This window comes from Hemicordylus capensis, chromosome 1 (assembly GCF_027244095.1).
Source record: "Hemicordylus capensis ecotype Gifberg chromosome 1, rHemCap1.1.pri, whole genome shotgun sequence".
NCBI classification, from domain to species: domain Eukaryota; kingdom Metazoa; phylum Chordata; class Lepidosauria; order Squamata; family Cordylidae; genus Hemicordylus; species Hemicordylus capensis.
The window spans coordinates 55,107,761-55,131,467 of record NC_069657.1 but is presented as its reverse complement, the minus strand read 5'-3'; the positions used below and the strand labels follow the sequence as shown (position 1 = coordinate 55,131,467).

The following is a 23,707-nucleotide window of genomic DNA, read 5'->3' as shown; positions in this document are numbered from 1 at the left end:
GTGTACTCCGAGTCCATTGAAACTGGAATGCATCACCCTTGGAGTGGCTACCTAGTCCCATTCTGGAGCAGTACTGCCCACAGTTCTTGTTCTGGTCGGTTGCAAATAGTCAACTGTTGCTGTCCCCCAACATGTGACCAGCTCTTCCTGGAGTAAAGGATTCATCTCCCATTCATGTTGTTGGAACACATGACTCCTGCTCAATGCATCTACTAATATGTTGTCCTCCCCCCGCTCCCCACTTTATGTGGATGGCAGTCATATGAATCTTTCGTGCAATGCACCAGTTCCACATTTGTAGTCTGAACTGACACAGTGGCTTTGATATGGCGCCCCCTTGGTTGTTTATGCATGCAATCACAGCGGTATTGTCCATTTGTATCTGGATCACGTGGTCTATGATAGTGTTTCGGAAAGACTCTAGAGCAGTGGTTCTCAACGTGTGGGTCCCCAGATGTTGCTGAACTACAACTCCCAGCATCCCTAGCCCCTTTGGCCTTTGGTTGGGAATTATGGGAGTTGTAGTTCAGCAACATCTGGGGACCCACACGTTGAGAACCACTGCTCTAGAGCCTTGAAGGCAGCCAGTAACTCCAGGAAGTTTATATGCAACTGCCTTTCTCATGCAGTCTCAAGGCCCTGCACCCTTAGCTCTGACAGATGAGCTCTCCAGCCCAACATGGAGGCATCTGTCGTCACTGTCAGCGTGGGAACTGATGATTTGAATGGAATTCCCCTCTGGAGGTTTGTGCTGTTGGTCCACCAGTATAGAGAGGCCAACACCTTTTTAGGTATGAGCAGGAGCTTGATCTGTGGATCGACACTGGGGCAAAATTCCAACAAGTATCACGTTTGCAGCTTCCTCAGTCTCAGTTTTGCATAACGTACTATAGACGTGCATGAAGCCATCAGGCCCATAAGTATCTGGATCGCCCTTGCTGTCTGTAGTGGTGTCGTTTGGAATGCTTTCACTCTTTTTTGAATGCGTTCGTACCTGTCTTCTGGTAAATACGCCCTCTGTTCTTCCATGAGTAGTACCACACCAATGTACTGGAGTCGCTTGGCAGGTTGTAGATGTGTCTTTTTCCAATTGATCTGTACCCCCAAGTTGTGTAACAGTGATGTCACCACCTTCACGTGGGAGGTTAACTGTGCCCTTGTTCTTGAAGTGAGGAGCCAGTTGTCCAAATATGGAAAAATGGAGAGGCCTTGCATTCGAAGAAAGGCTATGACTGCTGCCATACACGTCATGAACACCCTTGGGGCCGTCGCTAGGCCGAAGGGTAACACATTGTATTGGTAAATTTCTATGCCCACCGTGAAGCGCAGGTACTGCCTGTGGAAGTATGTGTCCTTCAAATCCAATGTCGCAATCCACCTTTCTTCATGCAGAAGTGGAAGGACTGCTTGCAGCATTATCATACGAATCTTCTGTACCTCAACATACAGGTTCAACCAGCGTAAGTCCATTACCGGGCGTATGCCCCGATCCTGCTTTGGGATCTGAAAGTACCGGGAGTAAAAACCTATTTGACTATGAGTCCATTGCACTGGCTCAATTGCCTGTTTCTCCAACAATTCTTTGACCACTCCTTTCAGGGTTGTCTCAGGAGTATATTTTATCCCTGTAAACTCTGGCAGAGTCACAAACTCTATTGCATACACTGTTATTATCCACAACACCCACTGGTCTGATGCTATGTGGTGCCATGCTCGAGCATGACTTGTCAGTTTGCTGTTGACCCTGGCAAGCATCAAGGGGATGTTGTTTCTTGCACAGATGGTGGGTATCATCGTCTTGGCTTTTGTAAGTGCAGATGGGCTCTGACTGAAATCAAAGGAGTTTGGCCGGCTGTGCAGTTTTGTTACGGTTCTGCTGGTGAGTTCTATTTCTAGCAGCATACAGTTTCCAGTTCTATCCTTGATACAGTTTTCTATAGTCCTTTGGTTCATTCTGCCGAAACATGTTTTGCCTCCTTTGGTAAGGTTGATATTTTGTATTAGTATATCTTTGGGTTGTGAATGACTTCGCTGTGTTCTTTGGTTTTTTCCATTGTGGTGTCTGTTTCGTCAGAAAACCACCACTTACCATCGAAGTGGAGTGCCTCTATGCGATCCCGCATATCCTATTGTAGCATGGTTGCATGCAACCATGTGTGCCTCCTCAACATTACTGCAGATGTTAGGGTGTGCGATTCTGATTCTTCTAGATGCTTTGCATTACTTTATTGCTGGTGCGTTGCCGTTGTTTTGACAAAGGTGCTTTCAAATCTTTTTTAAAACTCATCTGGATTCAGATTAGCACATTCTTTAACAAACTCTCCCACAAGGAGTATGTATATTTCGATAAACAAGCGATGTAATTGGCAATCTTAATAGTAAGGCATGCTGTTGAGTAAGTCCTCCTGCCAAGAAAATCTAGGTCCCCACCCTTATCTGCTGGAGTTGTGAGGTGCCTTCCTCCTCTGGAAGATGATGCACAATCTATTACCAGTGAGTTAGGTACAGGATGTTTCATAAGGTACTCATTGTCCTCTTTCTGTATCCTATACATTATTTCCAGTCACTTCGATGTTGGCGTGGACGTCTGGACAACTTCCCAAGCTGACTTTGCAGCCTTGGTAATGAAAAGTAGCATCGTAAGTATACTGGCTGTAGACCTGTTGTCCTTTTCATGAAATTGTATACCGGGTCATCCAGATCTGTTTTTTGTTTAAGGTCCAAGCCAAGTACCTCAGCCATCTCTGCTATCTGTTGGCGAAAGGATTTCCTTTCCTCTGTTGGTGACACAGATGGAGTTGTTGATACATTCTGGCTAAGTTCAGGGATGTGTTCCTCAGACTCTTCTACCTAGGATTCTGAAGCATAACTTTCCGCCTCATCCAAAGAGTCCAGCCGCTCATCTGTTTGGTGGCTCAAAGCCCCACGTGTGTCCGCGACACCGTCTGCTGAAGATGTGGCCATATCCCTTCTCATACCTTTCTCTGCAGATGCATTCCTATTGTCCCTCCTTTCAGTGTCTCGTGTTTGGATTGTTTGTGTAGCTGCGCCCTGTGGCATCAGTGTAGTCTGTGTAGCCACTACTAGTAGGGGAGGGAAGTTCATTTGAATGAAAACCTTTCTTATTTTGGATCTTGGTTCTTGTAGTGTGATTATCTGCACTGACGTGTCCCGGTAATCTTGCCTGTTTGGCGTTACTTGTGTTGCGGTCTGTGTTAAGTGCATTCGTTGCATTTGACATTGTTTAAATAGAGAATATTCTTCTGGTGATAGGATTATGGAGGTATCCCCCAACCTCTATATGGTAGTAACTCCAACACTGGGGTGGCCTTATATGGGCTTGTTTATGACACCAAAGGTGTCCTCGGTGGCAAAAGATGTCGATCCGATTCCTCCTCCTCCACCTTGACATCCAGTCCATGACTAAGGAAGCCTTTGAATGTAGTGGTTGATGGAGTGCTCTCTCCAGACTCCATCAGCTTAATGATGTCCGTCACCGACGTAGGGTTTAATCCCTGCTAACTTGGCAAAGAGGCACCTTTTAACGTGGTGATTCTCTTTATTTAGTGGGGGAGAGTAACTGGCCCTATCCACCCCCAGCACAGTACCTCCAGTGACTGTTGCTGGGGTCTATCTTGTGTTTCTTTTTAGATTGTGAGCCCTTTGGGGACAGGGATCCAACTTATTTATTTATTATTTCTCTGTGTAAATCGCCCTGAGCCATTTTTGGAAGGGCGGTATAGAAATCAAATAAATAAATAAATAAATAAATAACCCAGTCTCCGCCTTGGACTCAAGATCGTGTATGATGTCGAAGGTGACAGGTGTCTGCTTACTTGGCCTCGATGCAGACTCCGAACATGGCTGCCTCGGCGTTTAAGTAGACGGTTGGTGCTGGTGAAAGCAGTGCTGCTCGATGTTGTGATTCTGGCCGATGTCTGTCTGATGTCAATGGACTTTTCATCTTCTGCAACCCTGTCGGAGAGGTGGTGTTTCAGATGTCTTGCTATGCTGTTTTTTGTTGTGTCTTTTGTCTGTGTTTCTTCGACAACAGTGCGCCTGCTAATGGCTTGCCCTTTCTCTTTGGACTGGCTTGTATGGCAGTCTCTTGAAGGGTGTTTCATCCCCAGACATTGAGGCTGCCACCCCAGACACTGAAGATTTCAACTGCGTATGGGTTGCAGTCCTTGGTGCCGATTTTGAGGTCGAACTCGAAGCCGCAGGTGACTGGGGCATAGTTTTTCTGGGGCAAAGCGCGTTCTCCATTAATGCCACTTTAAGTCAGGCCGCTCGGTTTTTTAAAGTCTGCTTAGAGAATGAAGAGCAGATTGAGTTGGCCATGGCACTGTGGCCCTCCTGCAACCACAGCAAGGTGGCCATCAGCTTAGGGGAGTTTCCCCTTGCAATTTTCGCACCTTTCAGAGGTGGTCTTCTCCCTAGGAGCTTTTGCACTCATGGGAGGCACAATAGGGGATATGTCCAATAGAGTAATCAATTCCCAATCCCAGGTGAAGCCAATAAATCCCGCCATAAACACAGATTAAATCATTAAGCGTTCTCATATACCGTTTAGCATTCCGTAGTCAATGTACCATTTAATTCTCTAATACTTTTCCAAAATCTGTGGGTAATCCTTAGAATAGTTGTTCCGTTCTCAAGCCTTGATTGATTGATTGATTTTGATTTCTATACTGCCCTTCCAAAAATGGCTCAGGGTGGTTTACACAGAGAAAAAATAAATAAATAAGATGGATCCCTGTCCCCAAAGGGCTCACAATCTAATAGCGATTGTAACTGGGTTTTTTAATTTTAATTGCTTATTTCTGAGGAGCTTTAGTAATCCAAAGACGTGATTGCTAAGGCAGTCAGAAAGAAACAGAGAGGGATGCCTAACTACCAGTATAAGATACTGCATGACACGCACAGGAGGCGGTTGGGGGCGTCTCGAGGAGCTAACAAATTTTACTTGGAAGTTGGTCTGTGCAGACGCAGAACCCGTTGTTTATGACTGTTGTGAGATCACTATTCAGATCCATGCTTTTTTTAAAAAAAAGGGAGAAGTGTAAACCCCAGTCACTATCCCTAAGATATTCTAAGGACAAGGAAATGGGTTTTTAGGAAGCTGTATTGATGAGGGGGGGAAATATGGCTAGAAGTTCATCAACTACATTTAGAAAAGTACTAATTTAGGAAACTATTTTGAAATATTTTTCAATGGAGACAATTGCAGCAGGCAGAAAACTTTTCATTACAAACCTGCAGTTCAGTTTCAATTTTGAAAAACTGACAAAGATGCAGATTTGTTGGCTTCAATATGAAAAGCTTTCTGCATGCTGCAATTGTCTCCACTGATAAACATTTCAAAATAGTTTTAAACACCGCTGCTGTCTAAATATTATAGACCTGGACAGCATATAGGTACATAGAAATGGGTTCGTGCACATACTATTATTATCCTTGACTGAAGTAAAGCTGTCTACTTAAGAGTAGCTCAGGCCAATGTAGAAATCAGTGTAATGTCTAGATAAGCTCAAGGCCTGCCAAATGAAAGATATTACTTGTTTCAGTATTAGTTTTTACTGTAGGGTTTAAGGGCACTCCAGTAAAGGCATTAACACCACTTAAAACCCAAAGTGTTTTACATAAAACAAAGAGCAGACCCTTCCCACACACATTTAGACAGACAAGTTAGGCAAGGGCAGTACAATACAAAGAGAGAGGGCAAGGAAGGAGATTATTTCATCTTCTCCTCCATTCCCCCTATCTTTTTGTAGGAATGGGGAAACTGAATGGGAAAATGTAGGAGAAGGGAAAAGGCTTGAAGGAAGAAGGAAGGTAGGTCTTTAGACACTTTTAAAACACAAGAACAGATGGACATATCCATTTGCTAGGAGGCCGGGCATTCCAAGGGAACACAATACAGAGTGTAAAAGCAGAGTCAGGGACAGAGCAAGAAATCTTAAGTTTGATGAGTAGGAGTGCGCCAACAGAATGGAGAATACATGAACCTGAAAGCAAGCTGCTAATTATTGCCTAAGTACAACAGTGGTTTATTTCCTAAAATGCTACCCATCAAAGCACTTCGGATGCATAGCATATAATTAGTCCAGTCCCATATATTGCTGCTCACGTGGGGCTGCATGAAAATGATTCCAGGAAAAATAGAAGATTTTAAACTGCATATAATACAATTAGCCATGAAAGAATGTTAATCAGCAAGTTAGGTTGCAGCTTCTGCCCTCTCTGCCTTTTGCTCCTTTTCAGATTTGTTACAGACAAATTTAATGAGTGAATCAGGGTTAATATGTACTCCAGAAAAGATATGGGAGCTGTGTTACAAGGGTTAGCAATGTTTGAAGGTTTTAAGCTAGACTTCCACTATCTTCATGTCTCTGCAGTTTTATACCATCAGGTGTTTTGCCCCTGTGATTTGCTACATATGGAAAAGTAAACCAAATTCAAAAGGCTTTGAATCCTGAACTTCAGTGAGGCCAAACAAGTCCTCTTTGCACATATCACATGCTAGAGCTGCATAGTTCAGCTATTTGCATCATGCAGGGTACTGATGAGTTAGTAGAGAAATAGCAGTTTGGCTGAAAGTGACAGTATTCTGCTTTCTGGAGGGGGCGGGGCACAAATGATGAATGGACTCCCCTATGTTGCCAGCAGTCAAGTTCATACATCATTCTCAGCTTATTAGCCCAAGTTTTGGCAGGGTAGGAGAGGGAGAGAAAAGGGAATTTAACTCTGGCTTAAAGCAGCCAAGTTTAGCATGCCTACTACTTGCCTTTGGGCAAAGTGTCCAACCTCTGATACAGGCCTGAACAAAGTACAGGAGAAAACTAGAAAAGTCACACTCTTGACATGAAAAGGTGGCTCTTGGGACAGAACCAAGTTACAATGTTTTTAAAACTAGGAGCAGCAACATGTGCTCCTAGAGGCAGCACTTCCATAAGCTAGAAACAATTTGCAATGGTTTAAGGTGCCGGCTTGAACAAGGAACCAACTGGAAGAAATACAGAGTGTGCATGATTACTGGACTTTTGTTATCCAGTGGAAAAGTAACTTCAGTCATTTAGAAAGAGACTTAAACAATGCATCAACTTGACTGATCTGAAGTATTAAGTCTGCCACGAATTGGAAAAGATAAACCAAGACAACATCTGTGATATAGTATGCAATACAGTAATAAAGAAAGCACTTCCCAGGAGGACATGTAGCAACATCTTTTCACCATACTGTACATACAGCATAGTATAATTTAGTCCAATTTGCATTGCTCCAGTTTCCAGCTCTATGGGACCACTGTGTAAAGCAGACTCAACATATACATGTAGACTCATTATACATATATACTGAGCATGAGCACACTCACAAAAGTCTCTTAACTTGCCATGACTAGTTTAAGAGCCTGCTAGGGTACACTTCTGAAAAACAAGCTGTATGTTCTTTATCAGCTTTCAATATTCAGAAAGCCCTCCATTCTATAGCTTCATTATTGATATAATAGTACTTTATTTATTTATCAAACTTCTATACTGCCCAAACTTTTGTCTCTGGGCAGTTAACATAAAACAATTAAAACAATTCAACAATTTAAAATCGACCATAAAATTAAGACTGTTTTTAAAAGTGGGGAAAGCTTGGGTGAAAAAATGGGTTTTTAGATATTTTTTAAGAATTGCCAGAGATGCGGAGGATCATATCTCAACTGGGAGCGTATTCCACAGTCTTGGGGCAGTAACTGAGAAGTCCCATCTCTGTGTAGCCATCAGACGCAGGCACGGAGCCTGACCGCCAGGGGCCCGTGTGCGGCCGCAGTCACAGCCCCGCTCGCCCTGCCCCCTCCCGCTTGCCCTGCCCCCCGCATCTGTCAGACACGGGGGGCGTGGTCTGGCTCCCAAATGGAGCCCTGCGGCTCCATTTGGGAGTCAGGCCGGCGTGGGAGTTGGGAGTCAGGCCGTATGGCCCCTTCGAAAGTTAGGCTTGGGCTGGGATCACCAGCAAAGCCAACATTGAATCCCTCCAAGGCTTCTTGGAATCCTACTGGATCCATAACTTCTTCGGGTGGACCATTCTAATAGGCCCCTCGCCCCTGTAGAGGTGGGAAGTGGTTGTAAGTCCAACCTTAACCAGATGGTGGTCTGTCCATGACAATGGGGAGATCACAGGAGTCCCCACCCATGGAACACCACCCTGATCAGCATAGAAGACCAAAGCAAGCGTGTGAACTGCAATATGCGTCGGTCCAGAGACCAATTGGGATAGGCCCATAGTTGCCATGGCCACTATGAACTCCTGAGCTGCCCTGGACAAATTGGTACCGAAGAAAATAGTGAACACAATTTCCTGTATAAATTCCCATTTCCCACACTGGGAAAGGAATAAGCTGTACAAAGGAACACAGAACTATACTGTGCATGGTAAGTTTAACAAAAATATTTATATAGATGCATTCAGTTTTGAAAAGGAAAAGATCAAGTACCACTGGCATTAGGGCAGGTATAATTTACAAAATACTTTTTTAAAAATTTAAAAGAATCTTACTTGCATATATCTGTGGAGTCCTGTGTTCCCAATGTATACAATGAAGAACCAATTCTATTGCAGTCATCTGCAACATCTTGAAGAGAAAATACACTTAAGATTCCATTTGTTCCAGTTTGTCAGAAGGCGATTCTAAACATGAATTTCAAATACTGCACAAAAGTATTATATCTCCATTGATAGTAACTTCAGGACATGAGAATACAAGTCAGTAGTATAGGAGATATGGAACTAGATTTATATCATTTATATTTTAATATCATATATCATTTAGATTTTCAATATTGGCAATTGCAGAGTTGTGTAGTGAAGACAGCATGGGATTTGGATGGAAGCACACCATTTAGGTGGCTAGCAATCCTGTATTACTTTTTAGGGTCAACATGTTTCTAACACTATCAAGGCTATTAGTAAGATTTGAGAGTGAAGGTAGTATCCATTTCACACTAAAAAGCTTGGAGTAGGGGTGCAGAAAATTGAGGAAGGAATTCTTCTGCCTTATCTTTCAATTTATGATATACTTACCTCCTTACCAAGCCAATATTTCCATTCTGCCCTTATTCCATAACACTCTTATCCTTGCCAAAAAATCTCAAACTTCTCAGACTAATACATTCAAAATAAAATCTGACTAATCAGATTTTCGCAAACAGCTGTGCAATTTTCCATCATTTATGCTAGTGGTTTCTCTTCAAAACAAGGGCACACCTAGGTAATTTTGAAGCCCGGAACTGAAGGCTTCTTAACTCACCCCCAACTTGAGGGCTAGGGGGCAGGGAGTTAAATCTTTTCTTTCTTTCTTTTTAAAAGAAAAACCCTTTTAACTGTCAGTGGGGATGGAGGCAGCCGCTCGAGGGGAGACCAAGGCAGGGGTGGTGGTGGCAAGAGCACCCCTGAGCCCTCCTGCCTCCCAAATGACAGATCAGGCAGTTTTCGGCCAATTTCAGGCCTCTGCGCAGGTGCGTGCAGAGAGCCCCTAAATGGGCCGAAAACACCCCAATCTGTCATTTGGAAGGCAGGCGGGCTGAGGGAAGGAGCTCCTTGCCGCCACCTCCACCTTGGTCTCCCCTCAACTGGCTGCCCTGGCACCAGTCAAGGCACCTCTTAACCGTGGATGGTTCAAAGATTTAAAATAGATTTACCTGGTGCGGCAGGCACAGGGCAGCTGAGGAGACCCCCCCACGAACATTTGGAGGGCCCCCCGAAACAGGAAGCCACGGCCCTAATCCCCAAAGTCTGTGGCTCAATCGCCTCTGCATCTATACCTCATCCAACGGGGTTTCCACTCAGAACACAACACTTACTTTTGTGGGATCTTGTCATTTTGTCAGACTTGATAGACGAATCCTTGACACGGTTGTGATACTCCAAGAGGAATGTTCTTTCATGCTCAAAGAAGTCATCTACATCCTGCAAAGCAAAATAAAATTTAGAAGAAAGTATTTTTTGCCCAGGGATGCAATTAGCCCACTGACCAGCTCATCCTGGACAAAGTACAATTGCTTCCAATAGAGTAATAAGCAAGGCCCAGGGCAGAAAGAACAGAAGTGTGATTTTAGTGCTGCTACATGCACTGCTCTCCAGGCCTTAAAAATGAGAGATGCAGTCTATTCTGCAGCAACAGCATTGTGAAAGACCAATGGTCAATTTAACAACTTCCAAACTCCATATCAAGAGAACCTGTACCATGTCATAGGTTTTGCTAAGCTACCACAAAATTGGTTTACACAAAAGGGAAGCATATTAGAAGCTCTCCCCACCACATCCCACTATGGCAAACTCCGTGGGGATAGGGACCTGTCTGCTTTGCCATTAATTATGTAAAACACCATGTTTGCTAGTGGTACAGTGTGAAAGTTATCCATGTGCAAGATTCCAGATGTGCTTCCTAAGTTTATTTCATACTGCAAGCTAGGGATACCCATTTCACTGATAGATGTCAATTTGTGCAAATTATGCGATTGAACTTTGTACTTAGGCACTAGGCAGAAAAGACAGCCAACAGTTGCAAAGGCAATCTCTTCACTTCTGAAAGTGTAAATGGTATAATAAATGAAAATCCACTTGTGGAATTCTCCCTACATTTGGAAACCAGTTGTTAGATCATCCCCCCACCCCACCCCAGAAGCTTGCCAGTATGTACAGAGAATAGGGAATGTACTTTCCTGCTTGCTAGGGTAATTATTTCAGAACAAAGATGCAAAAGTAATATTTTTAATGGCTGGGATCCAAACTTGCTTAAGTGCATGGGAGTTACAAAAAAGAGCAAAGCAGAAATACTATATTGTATAGACAGACCTATGTGACACACAGTATTTCAGTATGTAAAGTTCTGGAAATTTTTTCAGATAAAGGAAAATTCTATCACTGAATTTCCCTGGCAAGTATGCAAGTATTAGATTCCTTGGTCTCATGGGAAAGAAAGTTGGAAAGTGGAGACAAACACTTTGAGATCTAGAGAGTTGCAGCGGTAAGTACAAAACCAATGAGGGAGCCAGTATGTTTGAGTTCTATGCCCAGAGAGCTGGAGGTAAGGAAATATATGAGGTAATATCTAGCTGTTTTCCACACTACCCCACTGAACTCCCACACCAGCATTTATACGTGGAGATGTTGCAAGCCCATTAACCAGAGTCACCCTTGCCTATAGGGATAGTCAATACATGGCTCTCACTAATTAAGAACTGTGCGGGGGGGGGGGGAGAGAAACCCTACTTGAACTGGTTTGCTGTTATCCTGCTACCCCAGCCACTTCTAATGACAAGAAGTCAGGAGAACACTCATAAATAAAGCATATCTTCAGAGAAATTAAAAATGACTTATTAGAATCACCTTTACTCCTGAAACAATGACACCATCTGCAGACTTAACCATGTTTTTAAAGAAGTCTTCAAGTTTCTCTTTTTTATTTTTTCCACGAACACTCAACTGAAATACAGAAACACACAGTATTGGTTTCTTTAAAGTCAGAAAGATGAGATTTCACTTTCCCAGTGCAAAGTGTCAGAAACCATAACTAGGAACCAACTCCAATACCACTTTCATGTGCCTACTTGTTAACTGTAAGAAGATTTATCCCACCACATACATAGCAAGAACAAACTATTGAGAAACTTATGCATATCGTGTTTTGATGCTTAGCACAGAATTTTCTTCCAGTAATTACTTAGTGTCTCATTTTCTGCATCTTTTCTACTTTTGTATGATCCTTGATTTTTTTACAATTTTAAATACAGTTTAAAGAATATTGATAAATTGCTTTAAGTGGTTTTAGAAAACCACAGTGTTAAATCAACTAGACACGTCTTTTTAAAGAGGCTTTTTAAACGCTCCATCTTTGGCTATATCTGGTAGGTTCTTTAGTTTTTATAATTTTCCAATTTTTAGCTTTTAAAATAACTTAATTTAAAACTTAGTACTGATTGTGGTTTTTAACCTGACTTTTAACTTGTTTACTTAATTTGGTTATTACTTTTATTTTATATTGTATCTATTTTATTGTTGTGAGCTGCCCCCAACAGTAGTGTACTGGAGGGGAGGGGTATAAATATTAAAAATAAATAAATAAATAATAAATAAAATTATAAAAGTAGAAGTACAGCCCATTCTTCAAACAAATCAATAGGAAAGAAATCTGATTAAATCATTTTAACGGTTCAGAAAGCCAATAAATAAGTTTCAGGTTTATGTTGAATATAAAAAGATATTTAATATTTTGTCTTGTCTACTTTCTGCTTCTAATAACCAAAAGAGCCTGATGGCCATAAGGCATTTCCCAAACCACTGTAGAACACAGCCATATTAGTCTTGAATAACCACTGCTGCTCAGAAAACCTGAATCAAATTGGTACAAGCACGAAAAAGAGAGGTTAACACTAGAACTGGAGATCCGTCATACCCAGAAATTTGGATATAAAAATCCAGAAACAAGATTGTGTTTAAATATAAACTGCTTCAATGAATTTACTAGCACTTGTAATATGAAAAATTGAATGTATCTTGTTTTGAGGTTAGAGATTACTAATACGTATTTCATTACTCACATCTTGATTATATTCCAAGAAGACATGGAAATTTAAATCTTTCCTCAAGATAGGGTGTGCTGCTACACGACACAAGAAGACTTCATGCATAGCCACTGTCTTCTTGAATATTGCCAAATACTCACTAGAAGGGGGGAAAGAGCAGAGCTATTATGATTTTTGTGAACTGCACTTCTACATTGATTATGAAAATAAATACACTTCAGCAAAGAACCCACTCATTAGTTTTAATCAAGGTATGTGAAATGCAGCACTCGGTTTCAACTCTATTGCCTTTTGGCTCTCCTTGAGGTTGCCAGCAGTGTTCCCTCTAATTTTTCACACCAGTAAGCAGAATGAGGTTGGCTCTGGGTGCCAGTATCAAGGCAGTGTGTGCACATCTATCTTCTATCTATATTCTATATATTTAATTCTCTAAGACGTACCCGTGGCTAATCCCATGTGTGACAGCTCTCGCAAGAGTTCAGAGAACTGCCAGATAGCCATGGGTACGGGCGGGAGAGAAGAAAATGGTGGGCTAGGCAGCAGGATGGAAGGGTGATGGGCAGGTGGAACAAGGCCTCAACGGCAGAGTGATGACAGTGGGTGACCCAAAAGGCAGGAGTGACATGGGGGGGTGGGGGGAGATGATGGCAGCAGCCTCCTTCTCCGACCCACCTGCCAGCCAAAAGACAGGAGTGCCCGGTGGGGGAAAATGAAATGGGGCTGAAGGCGAGGAAGAGAGGGAGAACTAGGGGCGCAAATGCTCTGCACCAGGTCAGCTAGTATGCATTATTATGTGCCACTATCAGTGGTGTAGTCGCAAATTCAGAAGTGCCAGCCCACATAGCACCCCCCGCAGCTCCGCCTCATAGCCACACCCACAACAGCAGCTCCACCCACATTCTAATTTTCTCAGTGATGCAGGCGGCAGGCTTCCCAGTTGTTTGCCGCTGCCTCACCTCCCCACCAGTGATGAGTGTTACAACCATTGTGTGTTCTCTCTTTTACCTTTGCCATTCCAGCTCTATGAGCTCCCTGGGATTCTATGTATGTGATGCAATGGCTGAAGTTTTTGAACCCATCCATAGTCGGGTGGAATGCCATTATTCTGGCACCTGGATTTGGGTTCTCCAATTCAGATGCCATGGTTCCTGTTCAAGCTGTCCTTGTTACATGTGAATTACGTGGCATTTTGCAGAAGAAAGGGTTTTTGTTTTGTTTTTAATTGAATCAGAGCTATATCAGAGTTGGGGGCTTGAAGTACATTTTCTACCACAGAGTTACTTTACCCCCAGGCAGATATAGGTGTCAGTCCCAGAAGCCCACCTCCAGAGCAGGCAGGCAGGCAGAGAGAGGGAAGAAGAGGCACGCCGTTGGTCCGGTCACTGCAAAGCAGCATCCCTCATTCAGCAGGAGGGTCTGCCTTTCCATCAACTGACTCCATTGGGGGTGGAGGGGGAGTTGCCTGCCAGCACCCCAATCCCTACATCCCCCCCTCAGAGAGGGTTGGCGCCCCCGGTGGCTTCCTTTCCCTGTACTGATGTTCCATTTCAGGCTGCCTGAAGAACGCAAGCCAGATCAGCCCTTCTCTCCACCCGTCTGTTTTCACCACTTCACAGCCCGCTCCTCTGACAGCTCCCTTCTATCATGGCCAGCGAGCCCCCTGCAGGTGCTGCTTCTGCTTTTGCCAGGGCCCGCCAACACCATCCTGCACTCTGCCCCCTGCATCACATTGGTGGCATTTCCCAGCCACAGCCCAATCCTTATTAGGCAACATCGTGAGAGGGTACTTTGGAGTCTCATGAGACTTTCAATGGGATCTGCAGGCAAAGTCAGAAGGGGGAGGGGGAGTTGGATGAAGTCCAGCGGGGGGGGGGGGAGACAGTGGCAGTGTGTCTGCCTCCCGGCTTGCTGGGGACAGCAGAAACATGGGCAGCAGGGGAAAAGGGGCAGAAAAAAGGCACAAGCAGCCCATTGTAGCATGGCAAGAGTGAGGGCTGCACGGCTGCTTGAAACTGCTGGGTGGGGGCCTGGGATTTTGTGTGCAGGCAAGTCACAATGCTTCAGCTGCAGCAGAAGCCACAACTGGCAAGCTTCCCTTTTCAGGTTCCAGAATCCAGTTAGAACTCCCTGCTAACTGAGCAAAGAGGCACTTTTTACAAGTGGCAATTCTCTTTACTGAGCAGGGGAAAAGCAGCTGGCCCTCACAGCATCCCTCCAGTGGCTGTTGCTGGTGTTTATCTTGTTTCCTTTTAGATAGTGAGCCCTTTGGGGACAGGGATTCATTTTTGTTTCTCCATGTAAGCCATTTTGGGAACTTTTGCTAAAAAACAGTATATAAATTTTCAACCCTAGATGTAGTAGCCCTAGATCCCAGACATATAATCCCTAGTACTCTATGTCTCTTCCACCCTGTTTCTCACCATCAAGCTTCATCCATCTCCTACACCATCCTTCAGGTTTCTTTCTCAGCCCAATGCCTACTCTTCTTGCCTGGCCCTGGCAAGTCAGCCATTGTCTCCAACCATCTCTTTCCCGTCCTCTGAGACATAAAGAGGTCTCATGAGAGATGGGAAGGGCCTTCTCTCACTTGCACTGGAAGATAGAATAGGGGCTTCTTCCACTGTGCTCTGAATGTTTTCCTTCAGAGGAAAACCCTTCCCTGCCCTTTGCCAAGCTGCAATCAGTTAAAGCTTTGGGGATGGGTACTGATGGGTCTCCTGCTCTCCAGGGGGCCAAGGGCACTTGCCCCGATGAGCTGGAGAGCAGACAGACACCCAAGCCTAAGACACAGGATACATGGCTAGAGGAAGACAGTCAAGACATCAAGAACTGACATGGCTGACTTCATATGAAAGAATACTAAAAATATTTATACACCACTTTTCAACAAAAAGTTTTCAAAGCAGTTTATGTAGAGGAACATTGGTATTTACCATGAAGAGTTCTTTTTTCAGGACATAGGGAGGTCATCCTTAACACATCCTCAACTGTCGCTCAGAGCAGTGTCCACCACATGCTCTGAGCGACAGGAACCAATCAAATCTTTCAGTAGGCTAGTTCCTATTAGACAGTGGCTGTCACTCAATCCCCAGTTCTGGGACTGTTAATGCCATAGGAAAATTAGGGAGAACAAGAGGAAAACACAAACAGAAACTTTCCAAGGAACTAATGCCACCTGGGAGTCTAGTCCACCACTGCAACTGGTCCCCATCCGCGGGTGGGCTGGATGACCTCCCTATGTCCTGCAAAAAGAACCCTTCATGTTAAGTACCAACGTTTCTTTTTCTCAGGACATAGGGAGGTCATCCTCAACACTGGGATTTGTCCAAGCAGAAAAGAGATCGTGGGTGGGAGAAAATGGCCTAGATCACCTGCTGTAAAACTATACACACCATGGCTGCACTGCACAAGTGAAATAAAATGATGGAATTTTATAAATCTTAATAAAAGGAGACACTGATGTCCAAGTGGCCGCCTTGCATATTTCGGCTAAAGGAACGGCTGAGTAGAATATCAAATCAACTGAGCGGACATTTAAAAAAACTTGTGTACATGCACACACCTTAGAGGAAACACTGTTTGGGATTCTTGAGAGCAGGGATAAAAGTTTGAAGAGTTGCCATTGTTTCTTGCTTTCAGTGCCTCCCCCTCCCTCACCCCCATACTTCACACTTCCCATTATCTTGTCATTAACCTGTACAGTGTTCTCAGGATTATTAAGACACTAGTTATGTGATAGCAATTGAATGCTCATGTCTACCTCTCACTGTGGAAATGACTGACAGGACCAAGGCATACGAGGGAACACAAGGAGTACTAAAATGAGTACATACGCTTCTAGTTCTTGTTTCATTTTGGTGAATTCTTCCTTAGTCATCGATCCTTCTCCTTCACCAAGCTTCTGCAATTTCTCTCTTGAGGCATCAAAGTCAGGCCTGGGTGGTGCTGGTGGAATCTGTCAAATGAGTCAATCAGGATGTACTTTTGAATTGTTGCATTCTTGCCAAAATTGAGAGGATACAGCAAGATGCTTAAAAGCATTTCAACTCTACTCTTCTCCAATTATCCAATTATTTGGGGGAAAACATTGCCTCATAAGCATCTGATACATCTTATTTATTATTCCTCTATGTAAACAGCTTTGGAAACTTTTGTTGAAAAGCAGTATATATTTGTTGCTAAATTTCCCAGCCTTCATTTCATGGGACAACACCTGGTTCTAGTGTGCAGGCGGGGGTTTCTCTCTGCCATTCTCTCTACTCCATGCATAATTTTATACACCTCTATCATGTCTCCCCATGGTTGCTTCTTTTCCAAACTAAAAAGCCCCAGATGCTGTAGCCTTGCCTCACAAGGAAAGTGCTCCACGCCCCTGATCATTTTGGTTGCCCTCTTCTGCACCTTTCCCAGTTCTGCAGTGTCCTCTGAGATATGGTGACCAGAACTGTATGCAGTACTCCAAATGTGGCCACACCATAGATTTGTATAAGGGCATTATAATATTAGCATTTATATTTTCAACCCCCTTCCTAATGATCCCTAGCACAGAAGTGGCCTTTCACAGCTGCCATGTACCAAGTAGACACTTTCAATGAGCTGTCCACCATGACTCCAAGATCTCTCTTGTGGTCAGTCAACAGCTCAGACCCCATCAGTGTATATTTGAAGTTAGGGTTTTTCTGCCCCAATATACATCACTTTACACTTGCTCATATTGAACCACATTTGCCATTTTGTCACCTACTCCCCCAGTTTGGAGAAATCATTGGAGCTCCTCACAATCTGTTTTAGATTTCACTACCCTAAATAGTTTTGTATCATCTGCAAATTTGGCCACTTTGCTGCTTACCCCAACTTCTAGATCATTTATGAACAAGTTAAAGGGCACTGGTCCCAGTATAGATCCCTGCGAGACCCCACTTCTTACTTCTCCATTGTGAAAAATTGTCCATTTATTCCTACCCTATTTCCTGTTCTTCAGTCATTTACTGATCCACACATGAATCTGTCCCCTTATCCCACGATTACTAAGTTTACTCAAGAGCCTTTAGTGGGGAATTTTGTCAAAAGTATACTCTGTCAACCGGACCACCTTTATCCACATGTCTGTTGACACTCTCCAATGACTCCAAAACATTAGTGAGGCAAGACTTGCCCTTGCAGAAGCCATGCTGGTCCTCCTTCCACAAGGCCTGTTCTTCTATATGTTTAACCATTTGTCCTTAAGTATGCTTTCCATCAATTTACTGAGCACCAAAGTTAAGCTAACCGGCTTGTAGTTTCCCAGATCCCCCCTGGATCCTTCAGAACTCTTGGGTACATGCCATCTGGCTCTGGTGATTTGTTAATTTTTAGGTTTCCAAGCCAGTTTAGAGCATCCTCTCTTGTCACCTCAAATTGGCCCGGTACTTCAGTCTCCAAGGATCTCAAATGTGACACTGCTGATCTCCTAGCAACAATATGTAACTTGTCCTTATGATTAGGCTCTGCACTGGAAAGTAGCTAATGCAACTCAGATTTTCAAAAAGGGATCCAGGGGGGATCTGGGAAACTACAGACATTCACCTTATCTGCAGTCTCTTTATCTTCCTGAATAATCTCTTTCACACCCTCATAATCTAAAGGTCCAACCTCCTCCTTCCTGGCAGGCTTTCTGCTTCTGATATATTTAAAGAAGTTTTTGTTGTTCCCCTCAACACTTCTAGTTATATGTGCCTCAAACTCTTTTTGCATCCCTTCTTTTGCATATATTTTGCCAGGTTTCTGTTCTCTTCATTTGAGCAGGACTTCCATTTTCCTAAGGAATTCTTCTTTCCTTTTTCACTTCCTTCCTTAGCCATGCTGGTGTTGTCCTAAACTTGGTGGTATCTTTCCTCGTTATACATTCCAACTGAGCTTCTATGATTGTGGTTTTAAATAAGGTTACTGTTTAATGCTCCCAAGAAAGATTCACACAAGTACAGATCATTAAGTTTTAGAACTACTATGAGACACATTCTATATAACATTTAATATAGAATATTAAGATATAAATTAATTATACTGGGCAGTTCTGAGTAAGAACAACCAGACGAATTTTTGAGAAGATTAAACCATGCTATAGTCGCTTCAACTACTCACTCAAACATTAGCCTTAAAGCCCCCAAAAGCACTAACCAAACATAACCTTTATCTAGCTAACAATTTGTCATCAACCATCTTTCCTACAAAGTGAAGTTCATTGAGAAACACATTACCAAGAAAATTATTCCAATGTTCCACTATTTCACAGCAGAATGTGGGCCAAACACTAGGATCTAGTGTTTAGGCACTTTGGACCTAAACCAATGTTCAGCAACTTGCACCAACAGTGAGAGTGAAGCAGGACAGCAGCCATTAGTAGTGTTGTGCAGAAGCCACTGTGAAGAATAAATGTGTCATGCAAGAGGTTTCTAGGGGAGGTGAAGCCACCAATATCCTCTTAGGACGGAGGTACAAGGACCACTACTTTAAAAAGATTTATATCCTGCTAACTCTCCACTGAGTGGATTCAGAAGAGCTTCCAAATTCTATAATACACAACATAAAGACAGACTAACCAAAACCACACACAGTAAAACAGCAACAGTCAAACAAGAACCCAAACAAAGAGAAATGCCAACTGAAATAAAAAAGGTCTTCAGCTTTAATCTGAAACTGCGCAGGGAAGAGGCAAGCCAGAGACCAGGGAGCACAAGAGGAAAAGCCAAAGCAGTACTATCAGCCACACTTTGGACAGTGGTGGAACACACAGGACAGCCTCTCTGCTTGATATTATTGGTTGAGCAGAGTTATGTGGGAATAGGTGGCTCTTCTAGTGCTTGTTTCATCAACTAAGTAAGTTTTGCCTGAAAAGTGGCAAAACATTTACAGTATGTGTCTAAAGGAAATAGCAGTTTGTCCCACTTGCCAAACTGAACTGCTTTTGTAATTGTGGCACAACCCTCTGCCCAGGTGCAAATGGCAAGGTCGAGAGATGCCTTCTTATGAAAGAAAATGCAAGTTTGACACTAAAAATTGGAGTTAGCACTTCCATTCTGACATATCAGTTTAATGATCTTGTTTGTAACCTCTGAACTACTTCACAAAATTTCCATGAGACCTCAAAACAAGCCACTGTTTCCCCCGCAAGCTATAATATTTGCTATTTTCTTGTAGAGTTTTTTTAAAAATCATACTTTAAGCTTAGTAAAACAGCATATTAGCAGCTTTCTGAAAGCACTGTAGTGAGGCCACTGACTGGCATCCCGACTTCAGCAATTTAAGCATTAACTGCTAAAAGCAAGTCAATCACATTCAGCAACATGTTTTGGTTAAGTTTGTTAGCCATCTGAAAACTGAAGTGAAACACAGAGTCATGCAAAATTCCTGGATGATGCAATATCTGGAAAGCTGTAGTAAGGATTTCACTGGAATCTTTTCAGACATCTAGTTTCTTAAAATTGCACAACTCAGAAGCTTCACAAACGATTTCAAATACAGTGAAGTACCCAGATCCAACAGAAAGCATGGGTGTGCAGCCTTTCCCATAGTCCCAGCTCTTTGAAAAATAAGCACTTACAATATAGCCTGCATAATCTTCATTCTCAACAAAGGAATCATGAAGCCAGATAAACTCTTCATGTTGTCTGACAACTGAAAACTCATTTTGTTTGAAGTTTGGTAAAGAACTCTGCAAAACAAAGAAGTGAAGGAATCAGATTGAAAGTCAACTTTTCTGTAGCAGAATACAATACCTAAATACCAATAATTTTAGAAGTAATGCAATTATTTTCCAAAAGAGGAAAACTATTAAGCAATCTGAACTAAAATTAGATCTTAACTATTAAGATCTAAACATCAAGCAAAACAGGTAGCGGTTACAACCAAAAGAATCTTATAAAAAACCCAACCACGTATGACCGGGGGTGGGGAGGTAAGTCTACCAATATATTTGAAACACTATTTTTAAAAAAGACAAACAAAAATAGCAATATTGAGAACTTCATGTCAACTCTTGGTCATTTGTAAAAAAAATGAGAAGCATTTCCCCCAGATTTTGCATTTGACTACCAGAGTGTCTGTCTATCCTCTTGCTTCCATCACATTTCACATGTAATTAAAGTCCTATTAAGAGCTATGAAATTTACTTCCATGAAGTATGTTAGTATGCAGCCCTGGATTAAAAATCACAAATATCTCTCTCTTCATAGTCTATATGAAGAGATATCAAATCAAATAAATAAATATTGCACAAAGTCAAGCAGGCAGCAGCAGATATCTGTGTTTTACCTTTGTATGGACGGTAAATTTGACTTTATCCCTTTCACTAAGAGCATCTGAAATATCCACTTGCAAGGCAGCATCAGTTTGCAGATCCACAGTGACAGCTCTAAGCTAAAGAGAGAAAATGTTAACTCCATTTTTAAAAGAAGCCATAAAGATTAATAGAAACCCAGTTAACAGTTTTGAAAGTGTGTTTAAGTTTAGGATACTGCCATGAAATAGGCACCTTTAAAATAAAAGTTTGCTTCAGCTATTTCTTTTTAGCATTAGGAAGCTAGCATAAAATTCAGCCCTGTTCAGATTGCTGTTGAAAGGTCCATTGTATTTAGTTTAGACACCCATAAGACACCTACCAACCCTATGTGACCAGTATTTTGAATGTCAGCAGTCTTGGTCATGGGGAGGGACCCAGTTAAAAATCTGGTTATATACATTGCCCCTGAGCCTTGGAAGCACATGCTCCCCTTTCCCCCACCTGTGGCAAGCATATACATCCGGTCAGAATAAACCAAGACTGATTGGTTCTAACATCATGACCAATTAATTTTGGTTTATTCTAACCTACTTACTTGAAACCAACAGTAATCTGTAACCAAGATTTGAAGCAAATTGCAGACTGTTTATTTCAAGTAGAATACTTTAGCATGGTAGCCACCTAATGACGAAGCAGGGAAATGATTTGACTAGCATGCCAGAGGTTGCTGGTTCGCATCCCTGGTGGTATGTTTCCCAGAGGGCAGCAGCAATATAGGAAGATACTGAAAGGCATCATCTCATACTACACGGGAGATGGCGATGGTAAACCCCTCCTGCATTCTACAAAAGACAACCACAGGGCTCTGTGGTTGCCAGGAGTCTACACTGACTCGACAGCACACTTTACCTTTACTCTAACATGAGTGTCAAGAACAGCCGTTCTGGCTACAAACCAAGAATTCTACAAACTCCCAGATGTTAATATCATAGCCCTTGGGACTACTATCTCTTAAAAAGCATAGCATGAATGAGAAACACTTATTTGGATACACATGTAAATACCAGTACATTCAGGAAGCCAGGATTGGCTGCAGCTTGTCTGTCCTGTGCTTACTCTGTCACAAGCCGATTTGCTGTCACCTAGGGTGTGGAATGGCCCAAAAGGTAATCTAAATTGGACATTGAAAACTGAATGTTTTCATTGTCCTGTTTGCCCTGCTAACTTGGCAAAAGAGGCACTGTTTAATGTGGTGATTCTCTTTATTTAGCAGGGGGAGAGCAACTGGCCCTATCCACCCCCAGCACAATACTTCCAGTGACTGTTGCTGGTGTGTGTCTTATGTTTCTTTTTAGAATGTGAGCCCTTTGGGGACAGGGAGCCATCTTATTTGTTATTTCTCTGTGTAAACCACCCTGAGCCATTTTTGGAAGGGTTTTATTCGATAGAAATCGAATAAAATAATAATAAGGTGTTTAGACAAGTCAAACACATAATAATTCTAATTTGTCCTGCTAATCTTTCATACGAATACAACCCTCTGCCCCTGAAAAACCAGAGAGGTAGAAGGTCACAGTTGTAGTTCTGAAAATAGATATGTTTTGATTGTAGAAAGTGAATTGCTATAGGTATTCTAGGTACGTATAAACCACTCAGCGATGGCTTTTCCCTCAGAGTCAAGTCCTCCTCCTGACAACTATGTGCACATGCTTTCTTGCATTTTAATTTACCAGAATCTCTCAGCAAGAGTGCAAGATGCATTAACTATCCCCAGAAGTGGGGCCTCACTTCCTCTTCAACTAATGACACAGTCAAATTTATACACAAGTGAAAGTTCCAGATTTGTGTACTAGCTTTTAGATTTTCACCCAAAACGTGTGCATATGCAGGATTGCATCTCTAGTCCAGAACTTTCATACAAGCACCCAGTTTCTTCCTCCCACCCCCACTTCTAAACTAATGCATAATGAACCAACTTGACATTTTACATTATGTGGGCTTTGCTTGTGGCCAGAAGCAGCTGAGTTTCAGTCCCAAGCCTTTTATTTTTTACCACAGAGTAGCAGATAATAACACAAACAGATTTTTATAGCATCTCAATAAAAGCACATTTAAATTATTTCTACAATATTATTTGCAAGGATCAGTATCCTGTATAAAGCTTGTTTCTACAAACTATAACTGAATTTACAAAATAAGAATTCCAAGGACTGTCACCGAGAACCTCCCCAGATCAAGAAGTGAGCACAATGGACCTTAAGACTGCAGTCCTAGCACAATTACTGGAAGCCCAATGAACTCAGCTGACTTCCTAAATGTTTACTTGGCAATATCAGGCTGCAAGTAACAGGAAGCACCACACTAGCAAGTGGCAATCTCTGCCCAGAAGTGCCCAACATTAGTCATAATGCTACCCAATGCATCACGATGGTTTGGTCAGATCTTAAGCAGCATTAATACTACAGTAGTCTTAGTTGCACCAGTTAATAAATTCTAGTGTTGCTAGAACAAGCTATAAATACAATAATTCTGAAAGTGTGCCTCAGGGGAGAGGTGCAACTATTTTCTATTGCACCTGTTTTGCATTTACAACAGCAGAGAATTCTGGAAGTGAGGTAGAAAGCTTTTTGGCGCCTGCACGGCTAAACAGGTGGCCCTCATTCTTGGGAATTCCATTCCCCCCAATTAGTGTGAATATGGAAACTGAATAATTAAGCCTTGAGTCAATGGGAATTGGGGGGTTAGGTTCATTACTCTGAAAAAACCGCTTAAAAAACAGGGAAGGGGCAGAAAAGCATAGAACCTTATTTTCCAGGAATGCCCCCAAATCATTTTTTTTAAAAATAAGCAAAAAAGCCACAAAATGCTCTGTGCT

General features: G+C 42.5%; 1 protein-coding gene across 3 annotated transcripts in view; it reads right to left on the bottom strand.

Moving 5' to 3' along the window:
• SNX6 (sorting nexin 6) overlaps nucleotides 1-23,707 on the bottom strand; it is a 40,851-nt gene that overhangs the window by 8,582 nt on the left and 8,562 nt on the right. For all 3 annotated transcript variants that reach the window (XM_053287163.1, XM_053287165.1, XM_053287164.1), the window contains 7 exons: nucleotides 20,865-20,969; nucleotides 20,155-20,265; nucleotides 16,409-16,530; nucleotides 12,591-12,714; nucleotides 11,380-11,475; nucleotides 9,852-9,957; nucleotides 8,548-8,623 (listed from right to left, as the gene is read on the bottom strand). In XM_053287163.1, coding sequence (XP_053143138.1) covers nucleotides 8,548-8,623; nucleotides 9,852-9,957; nucleotides 11,380-11,475; nucleotides 12,591-12,714; nucleotides 16,409-16,530; nucleotides 20,155-20,265; nucleotides 20,865-20,969 — 740 coding nt within the window. The remainder of the gene's footprint in view (nucleotides 1-8,547; nucleotides 8,624-9,851; nucleotides 9,958-11,379; nucleotides 11,476-12,590; nucleotides 12,715-16,408; nucleotides 16,531-20,154; nucleotides 20,266-20,864; nucleotides 20,970-23,707) is intronic.